The 25,222-nt window shown below is 37.1% G+C and overlaps 1 protein-coding gene across 4 annotated transcripts; it reads left to right on the forward strand.

Moving 5' to 3' along the window:
• The first annotated feature begins 401 nt into the window (after positions 1-401).
• bmal2 (basic helix-loop-helix ARNT like 2) lies at positions 402-23,611 on the forward strand. 4 transcript variants are annotated; one of them, XM_062035807.1, is made up of 17 exons: positions 402-666; positions 6,347-6,476; positions 6,568-6,621; positions 6,773-6,814; positions 6,904-7,061; positions 9,146-9,225; positions 9,368-9,460; positions 9,717-9,834; positions 9,907-10,056; positions 10,234-10,477; positions 13,756-13,862; positions 15,196-15,346; positions 15,426-15,496; positions 15,573-15,681; positions 16,322-16,415; positions 16,911-17,010; positions 23,300-23,611. In XM_062035807.1, exons 1-17 carry the CDS (start codon positions 609-611, stop codon positions 23,437-23,439), a joined length of 1,899 nt encoding a protein of 632 aa, XP_061891791.1. In that variant the 5' UTR covers positions 402-608; the 3' UTR covers positions 23,440-23,611. The 4 variants fall into 4 exon arrangements, with proteins under 4 accessions (XP_061891791.1, XP_061891789.1, XP_061891790.1 ...); XM_062035805.1 differs by having other exon boundaries at positions 17,532-23,443; XM_062035806.1 differs by having other exon boundaries at positions 15,576-15,681; positions 17,532-23,443.
• The last annotated feature ends 1,611 nt before the right edge of the window (positions 23,612-25,222 follow it).

Below are 25,222 nucleotides of genomic sequence, written 5' to 3' on the forward strand. Positions count from 1 at the left end.
GGATGGATGGAATAAAGGCAGACGATCATATTATATTAAAAATGTAACAATATGAACAACACAACAAAAAAACATTTGAAAACAAAGAAATTGAAAATAAATATATTTACATTTAACCCTTACCCTAACCCACAAGACATTGAAACAATGTTAACTTGTCCTTTAAAACTGACTTTGAAACAATGCTGCAAAATAGTTATATATTTAAATTGAGGCAAAATTGATGTCTTGGTTTGGAAAAGACCACATTTCATCAATGTCAGAAGCAGACAATAATACATTTCGTAAAAACGTCGCCTAATGATAAATAACGCAACAACGTTGTACATAGTGGTAATAGAGCGTCCACATAACAGAAGTTATAGCACAGTGTGACACTACAGTGTGCCGATAGGAGGAGACTGTCACCACAAAACTGACCCAAAACAGTGACGCCTCCTGTGCATGTTTCTCAACACTTTTTTGTTGACTTGTGCGTACAATTATGCACTTTTGATCGGCTTTACAACTCCTCCTTTTGGATTTCAAAACAAAAGCACAAAATCTGCGTCCCTCGACGGCCTCATCCATGCATTGGAGTCCTGGGCCGCAACGCACCGGCTGCAGCCATGGCGGCCAGGAACACCGCCGCTGGCGGCTGTGACCGAACGGAAGGCGAACCGGGAGGTAAAATAATTGCTTTGATGGCGGTACGGTCACGATGACATTAGCGGTGCTGACATTTATTAGACGAAAGAGGTGTTTGTGATAGCTTGTCTGCTCAAAGGCTTGACCCTAACTTTGCGTTTTTGCAAAAAGTAGGTCAGTAGATCAGTAGAGCAAAGTCGTTATTTACATAGTTTTGTAAGGCTTCGCCATATTTCATGTTTCCAACGGCATAAGTCAAACACGACGACGCTTCAGTGCCATTGGTGAATATTACTCTACATTAAACAAGCGCTTTCCCAAAGTAGCCCGAAAGAGAGGCAAATGTTAGCTTAGCATCATAGCTTGGCCTGTTTACCAGGTCTCAATCAGCCGAGTGGTTAAAACTACTCACCACAGCCTTTTTTTTTAATGATAATAGACTTCACGGTAATGCGTCCATTTTGTCTTTTTAAAATATAAACAATGCTAGTGTTTGGCCAAACATAACTTTTGCTTTTTAGACTATTTCACGTCTGTGATCCTTTGAACGGTGTTGTTGTTTATTCACTTGACACGAGTAAGGACAAAAGCTGTACATAAACCTAGACGAGTGAGTTTCTTCTAAAAGTCCGCTGTTGAAGTAAAAATGGCCTTTTGGGAAGAATCAATTTTTATTACACCATTACCTCAATGTTCTTATTTTAACCTTAAAATTGTAATTATCCATATACAGTAGTACCTCAATTTACGAGCATACTTGGTTGTGTGACCGAGCTCGTTACTCAAAAGCCTATTTTAAAGCAACATCTCCCATTGATATTAATTGGTGCTCCCCCACCAAAAACATCACAATTTTAACATGTTAAGATAAAAGCAAATTGTATTATATTGTACAAACACTACAATATACTGTAGTACCAACAACAACAGTAGTTCTATGAAGTAATGTAATAATAATTTACAACATTTATCTGGGAGAGTGCACTTCTACAATAGGCCTGGGTGATATATCAGTTTGATTGATAAATTCAAGTTTTGTGTTGCAGATGATTTAAGAAAAAACAAATCCATGTTTTTTATCCTTTTGCTCCAGCATATTTTTTTCCTCCCAAGAGTTTTCGTAGCTTTCGCCCTACCCCTTGCTACCTTATAGATGCACACACCTAGTAAAACTTGGCTAATTCTAACACAAACAAAAGTGAGTCGTAAGTTCCTAAGAAAACAAACGTATGATGAGAAAGAAGCACAATGCACAGAGCAAACAGTAAAGCGCCAAGATGTGGCGCACATACAATGGAAAAGCCTGCGTTTATCCAGTTACTAAAAAACTTTAGTCGTCTCAATTTAACTTGATAATTTATTTGCGTACAATGTACAATAATAAATACATTTTTATTTACAGAATTTTTATTCAAGAAATAAGTTCTAAGTTCGTACTTTATCGAACTGATTATTTTTTATTACTATTTATTGATTATTGGTGTTTTTATGGATTTATTTGAGTTTATTTGAAAGCAATTTTGTAATGCTACATTTGTGTTTACAGAAGTATTTTATTTAAGACAGAAGTTTGAAGTTTGTACTTTATTAATATCAATGTTGGAGATGATTTATTTGCTTGCAATGCTATATTTTGTGAACAGCAGTAATTTGTTCAAAATATTGGTATTGGTAAGGTAAGGTATTGCCTACCATAGAAAGCTCTTAACTTAGTTATTTGAAAATTGTTCCATAAAAAGTACAATTATTTGGTCTAAAAAGAATAACATATAAATGTAACTTTTGCCACACGTAAGATGCAGTGCATGGTGTCATTCCAAACCACTAGTTTTGATGGGGAAAAAAATGTTTAAAATGATCTGTAATTTGTATTCATTGGTTTCTTTAAAAAGTAACAGGGAAAAATCAAATAGAATTCTTTTGTAAAAAATGTGAGATTTTATTTTCAGTCCGTATTGCCCAGGCTAACTCTACAGTATTCAGCTGCTTCTCCATCAAACACACCGTCATCAGCTTCGCCATATTTTCATGGATAAATGTCTGCCATTTAGATGGTAGAGTCTATCAGTGATACTTACCAATTGGTTCACCAAGTTGGCGACACGCTCAGTCATGTTCTGATGATTTTTTGTTTTAATTCAATGAATATCATGAGCTTGGACTCATGCATGTAAGTAAGTGTATGCAAACTAACTATAGCAGGAATCTGAGCAGAATGCTTGCATGTAAACAGTCATTTTGACCAAGCAGTTTAGTTAACTGGTTTCAGTAAAGTCCCAATTTTTTCATTTTGTGTAGAATGGATGAAGCTCACATTAGTCCGCTTTCCACCAGCATTTTGAGGAATTTGTATTGTTAATTGTTTGTTGACCTGTACAAAAAAAATATTGGTAATCTGTGTGCTTTGTGTTTCCGCCACAGCTCAAAGGAAACAATGTTGTAACCTTAACTGAGCCAAGGAACTTTGTTTACGTTTGAAAAGTTTCACGGCACACCACCAAGAGTGTGATTACTTATTCTGTTGTATTAAAGGAAAGGTAACTTTCCACATACTGTATGTACCTTCTGCTACCAACAGCATGTAATTGTTCTGCCTGTTACTATACATCATTGGCAGCCATAGATAGATAAATAAAAATGCTTATTTGACCAATTAAGTGAAATTGGATAATGTCCTTATGATTTCTCAAAAGTGCAACAACACATTACTTTGGAATCACTATGTAAATGAACAGATTATATCACAATCAGAAGAGTTTTTATTGCCATTGTTTGAGAACGGGTTCACAAACTAGGAATTTTACTTGGCGCAATCGTGCAACATAAAACACACATAACACAGAATAGAATAACATGAGCTGTAACTGAGCTATCAGATATTGTTATTGTTCATGTGCCATATGGGTCAGATTGGTCTGTTTATGTTGCAGATGCATTGGGAGATATGCAATTCATATAACATGTATATCTACTTATGCAAGACTGTCAATCAGTCCAGGCCCAGGGTGTAACTTGTCCAAACTTCTCCCTAAAGCATTCCGACTTCACACTTAAAAAAAAAAAACTGTCCTCTCATCTTGTTGTCTTTACTGTTGACTGTAACCTGGTAGTCCAGCTGGTAATTTCTATTTGGGTCACAGTGTGGAAAAGATCTAAAAATAGATGTCATGGCTATCTGCTGCATTGGGTCTGTTGTAGTCGTTAGCTCACATTTCTTCTCCCTGGCTCTCTTCAGAGCCATGTCAGCTTTGCCTTAGCCTTGCCAGATAAACAAGTTCAAACTAGGGCAGTGTAATCCAGAAATGCTAAAGTAAATCCTATGTGAGGTTTACTATTTCAGCTAATGTCTGATTGAGAGGGGTGTTATATGAATGGGTTCATATTTAAAATGTGCTGATTAAAAGTAATAAATTGTATCAGTGAAGGGATGTAATGATATAAACATTCCGTATCATGGATATCGTGACAAAAACTATCATGGTTATTATTATTATTGCTATATTGTTGAATGTGCTCAAATAGTACTTATACACACAGAATTTTTTGAACCAAGTTTTTTTTTTTTAATAACTAGACACACTTAGAAAACACACTATTTTGCATGTTTTGTTATGCTTCACTGATAGTGTTTTAGTCTTAGTATTTTATCTGTTTTCATGGAGTGTTTTAGTCTTAGTATGTTATCTGTTTTATGGCTAAGCTTTTATGATTTTGGAATATTGCTTTGTACTTTGGCACTTTAAAGTACCAGTAGAGTGGAAAAACAAGTTGCTTCTATATTGAAGCTATTATCATATATATCAGATTTTTATGACACAGAAAGATTTATAAAGTTTGCGAATAAATAGATATGATCAAAATAGTAACAATCACACAAAGATTCCCAAGCCATTTTTAAAGGATAATGACAGAGCCCGTGACGTAGAGGTAGAGACAGCAGATCCCTTCTCTACCAAAAACAATGCAAATCATGCAGCCTTTGTGAGGGCCAACAACAATTTCTTTGGGAAAAATTATGAAGAAGAACCTTATATTTTTTTATCCTGAATAATAAGGAGGATGATATACAAGTTTTAGAAGCTCTGCTAAACAAATCCAGCTTTAGTGAAACACTAAGCGTCATGTAGCAGTATTGCTAAGTTCGAAACAAGAAATACAAACTACAAACATAATTAATTACTGCACCATGTCTGCTCTTACTTCGATGACGACTGACAGGATGTCCATATCTTCCTGTTTAGATGAACAATTAGTCGTGATGCACACGAAGGGTTAACAAGGAAAAGTCTCCCTGCAGACACAGTCTTCGGTTGTGTGTGTTTATCTCTATCTCTGTGTATAAATTGAATGTCACAGATGAGCAACTTATAGATTCATGGTTAAATCCTCCTATTATCCAGATGTGAGGCATGATTTATAATTTAGTATAATTTAACGAGCCAAGACACGATGATTCGGGAGCAGCAGAACATCGCTGTCAGCTCACAGTAAAGCAGCATAGGGCTACTTAGGTGTTTAGATCATTGTCCCGCTAAAAAAAGTTTGTCTGCGTTTGCACTTATAATAACATCGCTAATATTTGGTTAATATTCAGGTCACTATTTGTATATAGAGTATTGAATGTGTTATTCTTATAGCCACATCTGTGTGTTTACTTCCGTACCTGACGGTTTTGGCAAAAGTTGTAGCCGAAACCGTCAGTTACGGAAGTAAACACACAGTTCTGACTATAAGAATAACAAATTGCATAATTGTTTTGAAGACTTAATGAACATCTTTGGATTATATAGAGTATTGTCGGCGGGTTTTGGATGGTTATTTAGAGGGTTTTATGGGCGAAATAGAGAGCCCTCATTGACTACCGGTACATTGTTAGCGCACTTTTTATGTGTTTATTTATTTCCGACTTAGAATGCATTAAAAAAAGAAAAACATGTGTTCATGACTTATATAGGGATTGTGAAATCATAGACAGCACGTCTAATTTTTGCCTATTTGTAGTGTGACTGATCTAATCAGAAGCGTTACACCAGTGACGTCAATCTGCAGGAATAGCCGAAGGTATATGGAAGGGAATATTTAAAATGGCGGCCTGAATTTGTGGCAGTTTGTGATGTTTAAACTGTGTTTTTACATACTTTGCAAATTGTAAATATGATTGGATATGGTTTAAGATGTATTTAAATGAAAAGTGTAAAGAAAATCTATAAATTATTTCGGGTGGGCGTTGCGGCATCCTACTGTGTTCAGCTGTCCTTGAACGGTAAATATAGAACGATCACTCTGAGCACAGCCTGTAGGTTCAATGTGCACAATTCAATAGCTTAGTTGCTCAGAAAGCAATGTGTTTATATAACTTTAGATTGGTGTATGTCATTTCTTAATGGGAAAGACATTGTCTCCTGTTTTCATGTTAGCATTTAAGCTACCGAGCTGGCTGGATAGTTTTAACCATCAGGAGTTTCACCGCAGTTATCATTAATACCGTTTATCATTACATTCCTGTATCAGTGTTTCCCATACATTCGTTTATTCTTGGCGGTCCGTGACGGACCGCAACAGAAAGATTGGCCCTGCCTTTTTCTTTTTGAAATTTTAAATTATTGCTTCTGCTGTATTATTATTTTCAGAAAGAAGCAATATATAGGACATGCCTTTTTCAACTTTTAATTTTTCTTATTGAATCTGCAGTTCATTTTTATTTTCCCTTCTTTTTCAGAGAATGTAATTGTTGAGGAAAACCAAATGACCTCCATCTCTCTACCCAGTCTAATGGCTCCGACCTCGATGGTTGGCATGTCCTTGGGCCTGGAAATGCCCCGTAAACGAAAGGGCAGTGTGGACAACCAGTAAGTATGAGTGTTTGCTTCTGACTTAGCTCTTCTCAAAACATATGAATCAAATTAAATTAACTTTGTTGATGTCGCTGTTTTTTCTTAGGGAAACTAAATTGCCATCCTTCTCAAGTGAATATATGGATGAGGACCAAAATAGGTTGGTGCTGTTTACTTGAAATAAAGCTGAATTCTACACTTTGTGGTTCGAGCTCAACATTTCTACATTTTACAGGAGTTTGTTGCCATTTTACACCCACTCTATTGAAATATGCCACACAGTTGAGAATTGTTTTCTTTCTTGTCTGCAGTTCTGATGGAGAGGACCAACATGCTAAAATGAAATGTTTTAGGTAGTACAGTACATTAATATTGAATCAATTAGCTGCGCTGCTGAAGAAAAAATATCTTAATCCTCATCATCATCTTCATCTCCTTGCAGGGAACCACACAGCCAAATTGAGAAAAGGAGACGGGACAAAATGAACACGCTCATTGACAAGCTGTCAGTCATGATTCCAACATGTAACCCAATGTCTCGTAAACTGGACAAACTCACTGTGCTCAGAATGGCCGTGCAGCACCTCAAATCCCTCAAAGGTACTTTGAAAAAACTATAGTTGATTATTAGTGTTGGCTGACCCATTCACTTAATCATGAATAATTATGACTTCTGGTAAAAAAAAAATGGACTCACCAGTCTTGGTGGATGTCCATCATTTGTTTAATTTTGTAGAAAAAAAGAAGGTAACAGACATGACACAGAACTTGTCATTTCAAATGGCTACTTTATGGCTTCAAGAAATCAAGAAAATACATTGTGGTAGTCAGTAACAGTTTCATTTTTAGCCCAATTACAGTAAAAAAAATATGAAAGCACTCAATTCTCAGGAAAATTATTGAATCATGAAAAACAAACAAAAACACTTCAAGACACACCGTGCCTCACAGCCTGCATGCAGTCTGTCAGGCATGGACTTAACGAGTGACAAACAGTGCTCTTCATCAATCTTGCGCCAACTTTCTGATTGCTGTTGTCAGATCAGCTTTGCAGGTTGGTGTCTTGTCATGGACCATTGTCTTCATTTTCCACCACAGATTTCTAAAGCCTAATGACTATATTTTTGTGTCATGTTTGTCTGCTTTTTTTAAATAAAAAAATTAAACAACTGAATGAACGTCCTCCAAGTCTAATTTGCAATTCCATGAGTATACCCGCAGGGTCTTAAAAAGCTTTAAATTCAATAATTCGAATTCAAGGCCTTAACAGGTCTTAAATTCTATCAAAATCTTGTTAAGTCTTAAATACGACTATGAAAGGTCTTAAAGATAATTAGTTATGCTTAGAACAAATGGATAAACTTCAGTCTCATTTTTAAATGTTTTGATTTTTAAGGGGGGTATATAACTACAAAACTGAATTAAATAATTAACTTTGCAGCCCGGTCAGAATTTATCGAGCACAACAAGTGTGTGCATTTTGTTACAGCAGAGTTTAGCTAGCAACGGTGGTTATGAAAGCCCACCATTATTTGTGTAAAATGGTAAGTGCAATTTCAACGATTTGTGGCTGTGGAATTAACAAGTTAATGCATGATTGAAGCTGGTGGATGGAAAAATTATTATTTTCACCGATTTTACAACTCTGGTCAGGATGGGCAGCGTTTGTAAACATTGCAGTGAAAGTGAATGGGACAATAATGAAAAAGGCGAAAATCCGAAACAAGTTTTTGTCAAAATATGTTTAAACGCCACAACACCTGCACAACTGTAAATGGATCAACTTCAAAAAGAGCGTTATGTGGGTAAAGTGACAATAATTACAGAAGAATCAGAAATAATGCATCTCAGCTTTTACAGTATAAGGATGATGACGTAATCAGACATGTCGGTATACTTTGACAGCCATTTTAGACCTGGGAATGGCGAGAAAGACACGTAAAAACGCATGGTTCCACCCCCCTTTTCCTCGCGAGGATTATGAGTAATTCTTCATCTAAACGGGTCTATAACAAGATTCTATCAGTAGCCGTACCAATGAGAGCAGACATTGTACAGTAAGTGATGTTTTATAATGTTTGTTGGCTCGAAAGAAAGTCTGCAGTGAGTAATAATCAGTGATGTTGTTGGGGGGGGAAAAAACTAACCTTGTGATGCGTTTTATTAAATTAATGTGCCGCGTATGATTTAAAATGAGCAAAAAACGTAAATATTAAATGTTATTATAAATGTGCCCGTTACTACACTGCATATACTCACAGCATGTATATAAAATATTAATTAAGGTGTTTGGATGTTTTTAAGGGCCTTATAGGCAAAATAAAGCGACTCCCAAAGGCTCAATCGTAAGCAGACTTTTGATCGCATTTATTTATTATTTGGAATGCATAAATCAAGTAAAAAATTTTCTTGTCTTACATAAGGATTGTAAATTTTAAAAAGTGCTCTTCCCCTTTTAAAATGTATTCATTATTGTCTTAAAAAAGTCTCAAATGTGACCTGTAATAACCCTGCAGAGACCCTGTATATCGATTAATAATAATTAATCAAGAAAGTTATGTTCCACTATAGCTTAGGTTTAATTGTATTGTTATAGTTTTGGCCATGACATATTGTTGTAAGACTCTCAATAATAGCAGGATGTAACTTTTGTGGAATGGTTTTTAAATTCGCGCGCATTTCAGGTTCCTCAAGCGCTTTTTCTGAACTCAACTGCAAGCCATCATTCCTGCCTGACGAGGAGCTCAAACACCTCGTCTTAAAGGTAAAACAATACTTGATTTGCACAAATCTGCCATGTTCAATAATTGATTTTAAAGGCTTTTATTTTTGAAGGACTCTCACATTTGATTATCAGACTGGCACAACAGATGCTTCCTATTCTCTCTCTTTTTGTTGTCGTGCAGGCTGCGGATGGCTTCCTGTTTGTAGTTGGCTGCGATCGGGGGAAAATTGTTTTTGTCTCTGAGTCCGTCTCGAAGATATTAAATTATAGTGGGGTAACATCTTTTTTTGTTATTGTTTTTTTCCTACTCTATCTGCAGTAATAATGTACATGTTTCGACAGACCAAATAGGCTTTTTATAAAAAGTATCAAACTTTCATTATCCATTACTTTCTTTTACATTCTTCCTTTGTTTGACTCCGGTGTCCAACATGTTTGTACTTTGTGTTAAATACTTTGTAACTGTATGGTTTTGTAATTATTGGCAGCCAATTTTGGTCAATTTGACAAGCTTTACCTTTTCATTACAGGCAGAGCTGATTGGACAGAGCTTCTTTGATTATGTACATCCTAAAGACATGGGAAAAGTAAAGGAGCAGCTGTCAGCGTCTGAACTGTACCCTCGTGAACGGCTAATTGATGCTAAAAGTAAAGCATTTATTTGTTTCTTACTGTGGGAGTGTGTTTGGAGTGTGTGTAATGGTTCTGTCGTTTCCGTAGCTGGTCTGCAGGTGCAGGCAGACCTCCCGATTGGAGCAGCACGAATATGTTCAGGCGCACGACGCTCTTTCTTCTACCGCATGAAATGTAACAAAATATCTGTCAAAGTTGAGGAGAAAGAATTCCAGGCCAGCACCTCCAAAAAGAAAGGTAATTAAATAATTCTAATCAAATATTAATTACTTTTGATACTGATCTTAATATAATACACTATAAAAAAGGCAAATACCTTACCTTAAGCAGCCCTAAAAAAAAAAAAGGATTTTAGATACATGTATGCCATGTAGTTTATAACAGTCAGTTTATATACTGTATGTGTGCCTCCAGAGTTACAGAAGTACTGCACAGTCCATTGCACAGGCTACATGCGCAGCTGGCCCTCAAGTCAGCTGGAAGCAGAGGGTGAGGGTGATGCAGAGAAGCAGGAGAGCTCCCACTTCAGCTGTCTGGTCGCCGTGGGGCGCATCCACTCCCACTTGTCTCCTCAAGTCAATGGAGATTTCCGGGTCAAACCCACCGAGTTCATCACACGGTATGCCATGGATGGCAAGTTCACCTTTGTCGACCAAAGGTAAAATGTAATTGTACGTTCTAACCTGAAAGTGTTATTAGGGGTGTCCTGATCCGATATTGATATCGTTCAGATTACAGCAAAAAAAAAAAAGAAAAAAGTATCGGATGATATCGGCTTGCATCTAAAATCCCTGATACAAACAGTCCTGCGGCGCATTTACTTGTACAAAGTTTGACTGACAGTTAACAGCTAAATGTCTTCAAGTTAGCACACATGGTTGGTCTTTTCTTGTACTTTAGTGAAGTAATTTTACAAAAGTTAAACATGGTAGGCTATACTGTTGGCCAGGTGTCCCCAAACTAAGGCCAGCGGGCCAGATCCGGTGTATATGTATTAGTGCATGTGTGCGTGCAAGCTCACACGATTATTCCATCCATCCATCCATTTTTTCCCTTTTACACTTATTTTACCATCATACAGTGCATGCTTTTTGGGTAAAATAGAATGTAATAAAATATTTGTTAATTAAATGCAAAAATCGTCCTATTTGCGTGCGTAAAGTACTTTTTTGAAACCTTTATTTTGTTAGTGCAGTCAGACCAGATGTGGCGCACCGCACTATTATTGTGAAGGGAGGAAGTGTGTGTGTTGCTGTTGTTCTCAACTTGACGAATAAGACAATTTGAGACTATAAAAAAAGAAAGCCTCTCAAGGTGCGACTGCTGTTTATTCATCTTACATAGATGATGTCGTTCACAACAACAGAAGTAGATGAGTTGTGTTGTGGGTGTATGGATCGATCTTGCTCGCTTTAGCTTTGTATATTTAGTTGCTGTTTCAAGTGACTGTATCGACATTGTTTAGTTCAGGATGTGGCTGTCGACTGTGTCGGGATGAATGAACGGCCCAGAACGCAATATTTTCCCAAACAAATGTTCTTTCTCTTCACAATAATAACATTTCACTTACATTTTTCTCGATTTCTCTGATATTCTATGCTTTTAACAGTGGAAATCCCCTATTATATTGGCCAATTATGTGGCTCTGTCCGTGGTTATGTGAACTCGCGCGGAAATCATGTGCCTTACCTTTTTTTGTTGAGTTGAGTGATTATTGATTAGGCATATTAGCGCTGTGTTAAGTAAAAAGTAGCAACAATGGTGAGATCCTAAACTTCTAGTAGGTGTGGTCTTGTTTTCACTCATTCGCTCCTCATCTGTTTCACTGTTACATGCTCCAGAATTTGAGTGCACCTGTCGCGGCCCATTAATCTTTTTTTTTTTTATTACCGGTATTATATTTTCATAACCGTGATAAGCCATAATCGAAATCATAATTTGATTGTGTGTGTGTGTGTGTGTGTGTGTGTGTGTGTGTGTGTGTGTGTGTGTGTGTGTGTGTGTGTGTATATGTACATACAGTATGTATATGCATGTATGTATATATACATACATGTACATGTGTAATAGGTCATTAAGTAAACAATACCACATTTGTCAATATAAACCAGTATTCAATTACAAACCCCGTTTCCATATGAGTTGGGAAATTGTGTTAGATGTAAATATAAACGGAATACAATGATTTGCAAATCATTTTCAACCCATATTCAGTTGAATATGCTACAAAGACAACATATTTGATGTTCAAACTGATAAACTTTTTTTTTTTGCAAATCATTAACTTTAGAATTTGATGCCAGGAACACGTGACAAAGAAGTTGGAAAAGGTGGCAATAAATACTGATAAAGTTGAGGAATGCTCATCAAACACTTATTTGGAACATCCCACAGGTGAACAGGCAAATTGGGAACAGGTGGGTGCCATGATTGGGTATAAAAGTAAATTCCATGAAATGCTCAGTCATTCACAAACAGGGATGGAGCGAGGGTCACAAACAGGGATGGAGCGAGGGTCACCACTTTGTCAACAAATGCGTGAGCAAATTGTTGAACAGTTTGAGAAAAACCTTTCTCAACCAGCTATTGCAAGGAATTTAGGGATTTCACCATCTACGGTCCGTAATATCATTAAAGGTTTCAGAGAATCTGGAGAAATCACTGCACGTAAGCAACTAAGCCCGTGACCTTCGATCCCTCAGGCTGTACTGCATCAACAAGCGACATCAGTGTGTAAAGGATATCACCACATGGGCTCAGGAACACTTCAGAAACCCACTGTCAGTAACTACAGTTGGTCTCTACATCTGTAAGTGCAGGTTAAAGCTCTCCTATGCAAGGCAAAAACCGTTTATCAACAACACCCAGAAACGCCGTCGGCTTCACTGGGCCTGAGCTCATCTAAGATGGACTGATACAAAGTGGAAAAGTGTTCTGTGGTCTGATGAGTCCATATTTCAAATTGTTTTTGGAAACCAAGGACGTTGTGTCCTCTGGACTAAAGAGGAAAAGAACCATCCGGATTGTTATAGGCGCAAATTTGAAAAGCCAGCATCTGTGATGGTATGGGGGTGTATTAGTGCCCAAGACATGGGCAACTTACACATCTGTGAAGGCGCCATTAATGCTGAAAGGTACAAACAGGTTTTGGAGCAACATATGTTGCCATCCAAGCAATGTTACCATGGACGCCCCTGCTTATTTCAGCAAGACAATGCCAAGCCACGTGTTACATCAATGTGGCTTCATAGTAAAAGAGTGCAGGTACTAGACTGGCCTGCCTGTAGTCCAGACCTGTCTCCCATTGACAATGTGTGGCATATTATGAAGCCTAAAATACCACAACGGAGACCCCTGGACTGTTGAACAACTTAAGCTGTACATCAAGCAAGAATGGGAAAGAATTCCACCTGAAAAGCTTCAAAAATGTGTCTCCTCAGTTCCCAAATGTTTACTGAGTGTTGTTAAAAGGAAAGGCCATGTAACACAGTGGTGAACATGCCCTTTCCCAACTAATTTGGCACGTGTTGCAGCCATGAAATTCTAAGTTAATTATAATTTGCAAAAAAAAAAAAAAGTTTGAGTTTGAACATCAAATATCTTGTCATTGTATTGCATTCAATTGAATATGGGTTGAAAAGGATTTGCAAATCATTGTATTCCGTTTATATTTACATCTAAAACAATTTTCCAACTCATATGGAAACGGGGTTTGTAATAATAGTTGCATATTACTTGCACATACTAAGTCTCCTCGGCAGATTCGTGCTAATATTGTATTGGATTAATATCGTTATCGGCCAATACTCCAATATCAGTACCGTATTTGAAGTGAAAAAGGACACCCGTATGTAGTTTGAAGAAAAAAGACTGAGTGACATGTCAAGAGGGAAAGTGTTTTTCTACCAGATTCTGTCATTGAGACTTGTTTTACAGAGCAACAACCATTCTTGGTTATCTTCCCCAAGAGTTGCTTGGGACTTCATGCTATGAATACTTCCATCAAGATGACTTACCACATTTAGCTGACCGGCATCGAAAAGGTAAGTTTATATGTAAGCCCATATATTTAGTTTTGATGTTTTTTATAATTGTGTAGACTAGGGCTGCACGATTAATTGAAATTGAATCGACATTGAGATTTTAATTACTGCGATTAATAACCAGCATATGTTTTTTTTGTGGGGGGGGATCTCTGCCGTTGGCCGCCATTTGAGTGACAGACATGTTGACCAATCAGAATTGTTGAGCCTCACATTTGTTTGTCTCTCACTTCAAACAGGAAGAAAGATGTCTTATCTTGTGGATCGCTCTCAGCACCTGAGCGTGTTTATTTAACAGTGTACCGTAAATAGCTGAACCGAGTGACCCCTCTTTTCAGTCATTAACAACCTTTGTGTTGTTGGAGGCGAAAGCAGGGCGCGGCCGCAGACACAGACACAGACTACAGAGAGCCTAGCGACTCGCCGATGAAAAGTGCTGCAAACTAACACAAATTAGGAAAATAAAGATTACAAAGCTAAGTCCCGTTGTGGGAATATTTCAGCTTCAAATCGAATGGGTGATCTCAGCGGACACGGACAAATTAACAAAAATGCCATCGCGATCACGTGATAGCAATAAACAAAAAGACAACATCCAACCTCATTTTTCCCTCCGGGAAAAAACAATGCACAGAAATTAGTAAAAAATGTTGTTTATTCATTTAGGATAACAAAGTTATTTTATTTACCGTCCAATGGTAAACCATTCTACTGTAATGAGAAACAAACGTTTATATCCTTTTAAATGTTTACTTGCATAATTATATATTTTGATTATATCCATTCTTCCATCCATTTTCTACTACTTCTCCCTCTTTTTGTGTGGCGGGGGGTGCTGGAGCCAATCCCAGCTGCACTCGGGCGGAAGGCGGGCTACAGCCTGGACAAGTCGTCACCTCATCACAGGGCCAACACAGATAGACAGACAACATTCACACACTCACAATTACACACTAGGGCCAAATTACATTATAATCACTGTATAGTTTTAAGAAAATATTTATTCAGTTAAAGAGCATGATGTTGACAAAAGTTCTGTCTGCATAATGTCAAATATGTTTGACAGTAAATTATTGCACATTGTTCTTACATGTGGCACCATGAGACAAGAATATGGTAATTGACAGTTTAAAAGTTAAATGTATTCCTTCACTCATTATTTTTGCAGTTTTATGCAATTTTATGTATAAAATAAAAAAATCGCAATTTTGGAGGAAAAAAAAATACAATAAGGTTTTTTCTCAACATCGTGCAGCCCCAGTGTAGACCTCTTCAACCAAGCTCGAACGTCGAGACTGAGATTTTTCCAATGCTGACTGTTTCTTTTTCTTAGTGCTGCGGAGTAAAGAGAAAATAGAGACAAATCGCTACAAATTCAAAACGAAATATGGCTCATTTGTCACTCTGCAAAGTCAGTGGTTTAGTTTTGTAAACCCCTGGACCAAAGAAGTTGAATATATTGTGTCAACCAATACAGTTATATCGTAAGTAGATGTTTAACACGTTATCTCATTGTATAAATCTGTCTGCTTTTAATAGAGCTTCCCCTTTTTTTCACTACAGGCATGACCACAGTCGAACAATCCGGTCAGGAAACAAGACTGAACAGTCAAACCCTTCAAAGGCTTTTGGAGGTGAGTTAAAATAGGCATTATAAACATTGAGACATACAGTAGTATGTTAATGACATGTGGTATTTCTTTCTGTCAGAAGATAGAAAGAAATCTCTTCCAATGATACCAGGCATCTCTACCACACCTGGCGTATATGCTGGAAGCATCGGGACCCAGATTGCCAATGAGCTGCTTGACTTCCACAGGTTTGGCATTAAAACGCTGAATTTAATATTTTAGATGTTTCGGTTTAGGTTAGGGCTGCACAAAAGATGTGGAAAAAAATACGATCTCAATTCAGACAAACATGCAATCTAATTTCCAAGTGACGACTATCCTTTTTTCTATTTTTACCTAATAAGCTGCAATATATACAACCCATCCATCCATTTTCTACCGCTTGTCCCTCTCACACACTCGGGCCAATTTAGTGTTGCCAATCAGTCTATCCTCGGGTGCATGTCTTTGGAGATGGGAGGCAAACACTGCCATTTTACTCAAAATTACTACTAAAACTACTACAGGTATTACTGTCTAGTAAATAAGAATGCCAGGGGTTTTTAATTTGATGGATTATTGTCAGTCTTCCTATTAATTTCTTTCAAGAAAGTCCCCAGTCAACTGTCCCCCATGTAGCAAGGCAGAGTGACCAAAGGAGCCTTCTTTAAAGCAGAACAAGAAAAAGAGTGTGATTTCTTTAAATAAAAAACAGATTGGTGTGCATGCGTGCGCACACGTACATTTTCCAGATTAGTGCAGCCCTAATCATAATGCATGTTATTGTTAAACTGTTTTATCATGTTTAAATGACAGGGTTTGGCATATTAAAACGTTGTTATCTTTTAGAATGAACTCAACGCCCTCCAGTGGTAGTGTGAGCCCGTTTAGTCTGCTACAGGACAAATCTCCACTCACAGTTCACAATCTAGTCAACAACAATGTAAGTGCATCTTATATATATATTGTATTTGTTTGGCTGTATTTGGGTTTTGATTGATTTATTTGTTACTGTTTTTTGTAGTCATTATAGTTGTTCATTTTAGATGGCAGAAAATGTTTTTTTCCGACATGCATTCTTTTATATCTAGAATAGAATATCACTGTGAATGATATGAACTATTGTTTTCATTTAAGTGTCACATCGAGCAAAATGATTTAACTATTAAATAATATTTTAGATTTTGAAAATTCGGAATTAGAAATTAATGTGTCATAAAATATAATCATGGAGACAAACTGGTATCTTAGCTGTGGCTCATGCTTTTTTTGTTCAATCTGAATGGCCTGTAATGCAATGGACATATTTGTTGTGCCTTCCATATTACAGTAACGGTTTTATTAGGTTAAATCAATTGATTTTGTTGCCAGGTTAGATTTAGCCTCAACAGATGAATTGCCATTTTCTTTTCATTTCATTATGTCTTTTGCTGTATAGATGCCAAATGGTGAAGCCACAGAAATGGAGATCCCAGAGAAATCGAGCTCAGAGGGTGACCCTAAAGGGGCTTTATTCCCTGGAGAGGAGAAACTCATGGGTACGTTTTTTGATACTGTTCATAAACACATCACTAAATGTAGTCAGTGAAAATTGTTTTACGCCTTTAGTTTAGGCATGTGCACGTATGTCATAGCCAAAACAATTATGGCCAACCACTGGACACTTGCAGTATATGTACGTAAAACACTTCTCCAACTAAGTTACGGCACCGTTATGCATCCAACTTATCAGTCAATCAAACTTTATTTATATAGCACTTTTCATGCCAAGGCAAGTTGTGCACACAAGGTGCTCTAACCTATTAAAAAAAAAAAAACAGCACTAAAGAAAATATTAAGATGTGGCATGGCACTGAAAATTTTGGAAAAAACGCCACGGTTGTGGCGTCTGTGCAGATGACGTTAATTTTTAGTTATTCTCCAGTGTAAACACCCTAGGACATTTAGTTGTTTCTTTGATGGTGTCTATTCAAAATTGTTTAATTGGATGAGAAACTGTCTTTATGACGAAAGGGCTTCTCACCTTGTTCTTGTCCAATGTCCCTTAATCTCACCACAGGGGAGAACTCCCAGTTAGATTTGGACAGCGTGGTTGAACCGGGCTTTGGGAATCTTACCAATGACGAGGCAGCTATGGCCGTGATCATGAGACTTTTGGAGACAGACTCGAACTTGGGCGAAGCAGAGGACTTTGAAGATATGCACTGGTCCTTATAGAATCCACACTTGAAAAGCAAGACAGTGACACCAGGTTTTTAGTTTTTAAACCAATCGTATGAACTGTGCAGTCCTCAAATGGCAATATGCAACCGTTTTGTCGGCGAAAAGGAACATCTGCTCTTTCTCTGGAGGAGGTCATGCGCCAAACTCGGCCTTACAGCAGTCTGCCTGCCATGGAAAACCTTCATCACATTTACCTCTTTTCCACTACGGCTGTTTCAGAGTTGGTTCGGGTGGGTTCCAAAAGTTCCTGCAGAGATTTTATTTTCTGTTATTAAGTGTGCTCAGCAAGATATGTTTTTTCTGATTCTCGACTGTCTCCAAAAGCTTGTTGGGCGGAGTTACCTCCCGTCATGGCCGGATTTTAACCGTCCAATTTTGCAAACATTTTTCACTGCCAATCACGATGTCCGACAAACAGTGTAGTAAATGATGTTGAGTATTATTAAAAGTGATTTTCACAGGCACATTCTGTAATAATACATTCGCTGTTATTTTGGCCATCAAAAGCGTGCTGCCGTGCCATAGAAGGAATGTGCTTCCACCGCTTACACACTAGAAACTTTGCTTTATTCTAAGTTTTTCGTTTTATTCACCCTCATATAACATTTACTATGTTTATGGTTCATATATTGGTGGCTGGAGAGAAAACTTTTATTTGGAGCAGACCATCACAGAGCTGTGTTACTGTGTGTTTGACCTAATTTTACATAACGTTTTCCTGTTTGCACTTAGTTTTTGTTTTTTTACGTGCTCAAAGTTATGCACGTTTCTCTTATTCGTATTCTCTCATCCAGCCTCCGTACACGCCCCAAAAGTACTTAAGTTTTGAATGAAGGCGGGCTCATTTTTAATGAGGCGTATTTGCTGTGACACCTTTTTTTGGTTGCATGAAAATTGTAGAACATGGAGTTTTAAATACCAGTTGTAAATGTAATTTAAATCCATGAAAAAGATAACACTTTAAATTTGAAAAGACTGTATCCATCCAGACAGTGCTTGTCATGTGAACGTCTGTGTCGCCGTGGTAATGTAGTGTGTGTATGCACGCTTCAACAGCGTCTTCTACTTCCTGGCTGGTTGTGAATAATAATCCCTAGATAGAACTTTATTTACTTATTATAACCATCCTGATGTAATTTGTGGTGTTAAGAGTTATGTTTCGTACAAATGTTTGGGAAGCTGGGACGCGTCAGAGGGGCTTGAACAGCTTATGTGTGTGTGTGTGTGTGTGTGTGCGTGCGTGTGCGTGCGACAGTTTGATTTTAACTGTCAAAAAATCAATTGATAGACGCCATATTTTATACGTATTTTCTATAAAATAGTCACATAGTTCAATAATCACAGTCCTGACGCATTGAAATTCGGTTACGATGTTCAAACACCACAGATATACGTTGTCTTCCGCTGTCACACTTACGAGACAACGATGTGCATTTCGATTTATGATAGTTAATATAGAGTGACATGATGGTCATTTCATCTTCATTTTAATGGATGTTTCCAGGTGTGTCAATTGAAGCAATCAGAATGGATTAGATAGTTTTCTGGAAGTTTCGCTTATCATTTTATTACATGTGGTGTACACTGCATCCCAACTTTAGGAGCAATACAATAATTCACCTTCTGGAGGCGCTGAACTTATTCCAGCCTCAGAAACATGTAAGAACAAAAGTACTTAAAAGTAAACTGCACTTTTTTGGAATTTTGCCTATCGTTCACAATGATTATGAGAGACAAGAAGACAGACATACTCTACAAAGCACCAACAATACTTCCATTTACATTTTCTAACTTCAATTTTAACCAAGTATTAGTGATATTGTTATTATAAGCTCTAACGCAGACAAACTATTTTAGTGGCGCGTTGTCGAGAGAGCTAACTAGCTTGTTGCTGCTATATTGGCATTATGAGCTGGTAGACTGCTTTCTTGCCTCCGACCGTTTATTTTCGATCATAAATAATGCCTCTTACCTTGAAAGTAGAAGGATGAGGACATAACCTGACAAGTTGGTCAACTTTGGCATCCAATTTAGACCCGGAAATGGTGAAAAAGACGCTGGTATCCACACTCTTTTTTCTTTGCGAAGATTATGACTCATTCTTGATTAAACTGGAAGATATAAATATTCCATCAGTCGGCATCCCAGTGACAGCAGACAGTGTACAGTAAGGGATTGTTTAGTATGCTTGTTGGCTATCATGAAGTCTGCAGTGAGTAGTAATCAGGGATGTTGACAAATGAAAAAGCGAAAGTCATGATGCGCTTTTGAAGTTAATGCATCGCCGTATGCTTTGAATGAGCAAAATGTGTAAATAATACAGGTTATTTTGAATGTGCCTGTTACTCATTACATATATACATACAGTGTGTATATACAAACTTGATGGAGGTGTTTGGATGTTTTAAGCGCTTTATAGGCAGATTAGAGCGACTCCCACTAGCATCATTGTAAGCAGACTTTTGATCTCATTTATTTACTATTTAGAATGCATTAAAAAAAAAGAAAAATCTAGGTGTGCTTGTCTTACATAATGATTGTGAATGATGGGCAAAATTCCCCCCAAAAGTGCAGTTCTCCTTTTAAGTTGACGAGAGAATACGCTTAGGGCCAGGTTTGTCAGGGAATGCCCACATTTAAGATTGCTCTACTCAAAGTATGTGGATGAAGGCGCGCAGCCATGTCTGCGCAGTTGCACACTATTTTTCACATAAGCACGTGGGAGAATAGGGAGTTACATGAATCGTACTGTACATGCAATAACACCTGGAGGTGTTTTTCATTGATTAATTGGTACATAATGGGGAACTGCACTTTTTGGGGAATTTTGTCAATCATTCACAATCCCTATGTGAGACAAGAACACATGTTTTTTCTTTTTTTATGCATTCTAATTCATAAAATTAGCAAGTATGAGGTGGCTAATAATGCAGCCACTGTAATGCCATCCATCCATCCATTTTCTACCGCTTGTCCCTTTTGTGAGAGCAGACATTTTACAGTTGGTGCTTATTTTATTATGTTCGTAGTTTGTATTTCTCTTTTAGCGCTTAGCGATACTGATACTTATCACTCAGCTTCTAAAACTTGGAACTCATCCTCTGTATATTCAGGCTCAAAAATATAAGGTCTTGGATCATTATTTGTCCCAAAGTAGTCCTTGTCTCATATGAAGTCTGCCATGATTAGTAGTAGTTAATTTTGTTGTCGAGGGAAATAGCTAACCTTGTGATGTGTCTGTGTAATTAATACGCTACTGTATGCTTAAAATGACTAAGATACATAAATACTACATGTTGTTATGAAAGTGTCTGTTACTGCATTATATATATACCTAGTGTGTATACAAAACGTATTCGGAGTTTTTCAGAGCGATTCATACAAGAAATACATCGAAACCCATTTTACCCATTGTTAGCTGACTTTTGTTAGCATTTATTTACGAGTTAGAATGCATAAAAAAAGAAAAACGTGTGCTTGTCTCACATAAGAATTGTGAATGATAGGCAACATTCTAGAAGTGCAGTTTCCCTTTAAATACTGTGATATAATGGCATGGTTTTCCAGAATGGTGAAATGGGGTGGTGTGCTTTGAACTGCATCGCCTCCGAACTAACCGGTCATTAGCACCAAAGTTGGCTATAGTGGAAAAGGAGTGACAGTCATTTAGTGAGGACTAACACAGTTGGAGAATCTTAGTGGTTTGGCAGTCCCACTTATACTTGAACAGAGGACAGGAATAATGCAACAAAATGCACTGAATCAACTTGCTGTTTTTTTGTTGTCATTTTTTTTACGGTGTACTTTAAAAGTGTCTGTGAACCCTGCCCTCTATACCCGCTTCTCAGACCATTTGCACGGTTCAGCAGCCATTTTTTTAAATCATGAGACCTTATGGTTTTGTGAGCATAATAGCACTTAAATAGACATTTAAAGCCAATGACTACACAATCACCTCACACCTGTTAAATTATAGTTTTTTGTCTGAGTGATATAGCAGTAGAAAATGTGACTACTCAGGAGATGGTGGATAAAAGCCACCAGATTTAAACATACAGTATAGTGACGCAGTTCTTAGTAGCAGTAGTTAACATAGTTCCCTACTTTTTGTAACCTGAAATATGTTTTGGTTCACATGTGCAACAGTGTACTTACGGTCTGTTTCATAGTGTCCCGAAAGGATAGAGTTTAGATGTTTATTCATGTTATTTTCAATGGCAGTCATCCATGCATAGATTTTAGGGTTATATTATGCAGTCGTCATTCCATAAATGTTGAAAGTAGGCCCTATTTTCCCAGGCTTACTCCCCATATCAAGCAGGTACATTTGTTGCTGTACCGTGATTTACATTTGAATGAGTCCTTCACTTGCAGTCATCCTGTTGCCATTCTTACCTCATCTTGTATCACAATAAAGACTGACCTGCATGTACGCAGTGAAGTAAATGGGCTCAAAAGGAGCTTTATGACAGTATGTCAACTCTGAATATGTATACTAAAGTATTAGGTTATATAGATTAGATATATATTCATCCGGAAGAACATTTGTGAGAGGTCACTAATTCTTATTCATCCCAAAGGTTTTAAGAGCTTGGATTTGTTGTTTGAAGTTTCATATATAATGTGTTAAGACTATATATACATGTTAAATGGTACCCTAATGATGAAAAGTAGAATTTATATTTCTACATGATTTAAAGGAACGTATTGCATTATAATGTGTTTTAAAAGAAATGTGTTCCACACCAATATGTGATATTGTAACCTTCATTTGTCATGATAAAATGAGTGCATGAAATCAAGAATACACATAGACTTTATTGAGCACCCACTCAGTTAACTGACACCAATTTGGCCACACTGAATTGAGAGTAATATAAATCCATGCTGCCATTTTTTCCTATTGGTATCTCTTAAGGTTTTATAATAACATCTGTGTATAAATCATGATCTGAAGAATGATGTCTTTCCTGTCATATGCTTGAAATATGATGTGTCCACGGATGGAGCATCTTACCTCACGGACGCTCTCGCTTGTGTCCAAAGTGCCTTTGGACGTTTCCGCCATGACACACGATAAGCATGTTTGTGATTTTTTTTCTTCTTTAATTGTTTTTTTTTTTTTGTTACACTTCACCTAACTGAAAGGAGAGGGCATCTTGTACTACGTTCAAATGCATTTTTGGACCCAACTTGACACCATGTGGCACAATTTATTGACTGCATTAACTATCTGACCAAACTTGGGGAACAGGCCAGCTTTTCACAGACACAGGCTGTCTATCACTATCCGTTTTCTATTATCTGTCTGTGTTTTCTATTTGGATTCAATTATCGTCCTGTTGTAGTTCTACATTTCTGATGTATTGTGGGTGCTTACACTAAAGCTTCTTTTGTGAATAACCAACCATCCAGGAAGATGTCATTCTTTGCCTCATACTCTTTTTGAACTGAAACGGTAACATTTCTGTTTTCATTTGCATGCCACTTACAATACTCTTTAACTGGCACTTGTGTGCCTTGATACAGTTGACTGCCCATGCACAGGAAGTAGAACGCTGACCTTTTGAGCTTGAATTTAACACTCGTTGAAACTTCTTTCAGCCACTTCCTGCCACTCTGACTCAAGCGGAAGCCCTTACTGTATTGTTCCATGTTGCTGCTACAATGAACTGATGTCTCTGGCCATCTTGTCAATAAATGTTAGTTTACTCTCAATGTACTGTGACCTGAATTTGACATGATTTATTTCAGTGATTCTCAAATGGTATGCGGGATCCATCTAGTGGTACAACAAAGAATGACTTGATTGAAGTAGTATTTTATTTTCCTATATTCAAACACAGTGTTACTGTTCAAACTGTGTGTAATGTTACGTTGGCCTAAAATATTAAACGTGTTAAATAAAACTTCTGTCTTGTATTTAATAAATACCTGGGCCTATTACGCTACTGTATTTTAATGTTGGTCATTGTGGTGTAAGTATTTCTGGGTTGGTACTTGGTGAAAAAAAGTTTAAGAACCACTGCTTTAGTCGAACACAAACGTATTGTGATTATTGTACACTACTGTGTCATGGGAACAAATATGACCTTTGATGGTAGCTGCATCTCGAATGGGATATGCAAGATCAAAAAGGGTTCCAGCTTCTTCTTTTTTTTTTTAAATGGAAGATATTGGTGGAATTTGTGAGTGGCACAGAAGCTTGACTATAAACTTGCTCTGATTTGTGTTTGACTATGGCAAGGGTCGGCAACCCAAAATATTGAAAGAGCCATATTAGACCAAAAATAGCAAAAAAAAATCTGGCTCCAACAAATTAAAAGCCTTATATAAGTGTTATAATGAAGGCAGCACATGATGTAAGTGTCTATATTAGCTATATCAGCCTACTATCAAAGGCTGACGCAAATCTTTGTTGACAGAAATGTATTTTAATTTTTATTCTACGCATTTTTACAACATTGGAAACCATTAATAAAATGGAGGCTTCTCACAAGATGAGATAACTTCTGGAAATTACTGGCTCAGAATGGCCAAATGTGTAGATGTGTGTGTCCAAGTTTAAGGAAACGGCAGGCTGTCTTCTTCTAATGGATTTATTACAATATTTGCAAGCTGGGTAACGTTTGCTGTGGTCTGGAACAACATGGCACACAAACAACTATCAGAAATGCAGCCAATATTACATACATAGATTAAATACACAAAGGACATAAGTAAAGGAAATTAAATGAGCTCAAATATACCTACAAACGAGGCTTAACGATGTAATATGTACATACAGCTAGCCTAAATGGTACTTTAACTTTAACTTTTAAATAGCATGCTGGCATAAATTAGCTTGCAGTCATGGATTGACCAAATATGCCTGATAAGCACTCCAGCAAATCAATAACTTCAACAAAGCTCACCTTTGTGCATTGACGCACATTATAAAACGTTTGGTGGACAAAATGAGACAAAGGAGTGGTATAAAACATGTCTTTCTGTGGCAGCATCGGAGAAAGTTGTGCATGTAAACAAACTACGATGAGTTCAAGGATTGCTAAAATTAGTAGGACAAAACTATGCTTGCCAAATACTCTCATCAGTGAAATATATTTAATATAAACAGTGGAATTTCTAACAATTAGGAAGGTTTGAGTCATGTTTGTTCTCCTACAGAAAATATATTAAAATAAAAAAATGTCTTCATCTTTTTCCATTTTCACACATCTCTGAAACACCACAAAGCAAATGCAAAGGGGACATGCTGCAAATTCAAAATGGAAAAGCAAAAGTGCATTTTGCCAGGCTACCATAGGGGAGCCAGGTCTATGCTACGTTAACATTAGCTATGTACATTAGTTGCTCTTTAGTAGATTGTAAAATATGGGGAAGGGTATATTTCGCAACCCATACTGCTACTAATAAAATGAAACATGTACATATATTTGTGTTACATATTTTGTTTTGACATTTGATTTGAACAGATTAATAATCGTAGTAAATAATTATTGTGCTGCACAATTTTTTCTGGTTTAG

The sequence above is a fragment of the Entelurus aequoreus genome, linkage group LG24 (genome assembly GCF_033978785.1).
Source record: "Entelurus aequoreus isolate RoL-2023_Sb linkage group LG24, RoL_Eaeq_v1.1, whole genome shotgun sequence".
NCBI classification, from domain to species: Eukaryota; Metazoa; Chordata; class Actinopteri; order Syngnathiformes; family Syngnathidae; genus Entelurus; species Entelurus aequoreus.

What these genes read in the sequence shown, in the direction of transcription:
- bmal2 (XM_062035805.1), top strand. Translation starts at nt 609, where the DNA reads ATGGCGGCCAGGAACACCGCCGCTGGCGGCTGTGACCGAACGGAAGGC. An exon ending in GCACCTCAAATCCCTCAAAG is followed by an intron (nt 7,062 to 9,145) that starts GTACTTTGAAAA and finishes CGCGCATTTCAG; the next exon opens with GTTCCTCAAGCGCTTTTTCT. An exon ending in ACGGCTAATTGATGCTAAAA is followed by an intron (nt 9,835 to 9,906) that starts GTAAAGCATTTA and finishes TCGTTTCCGTAG; the next exon opens with CTGGTCTGCAGGTGCAGGCA.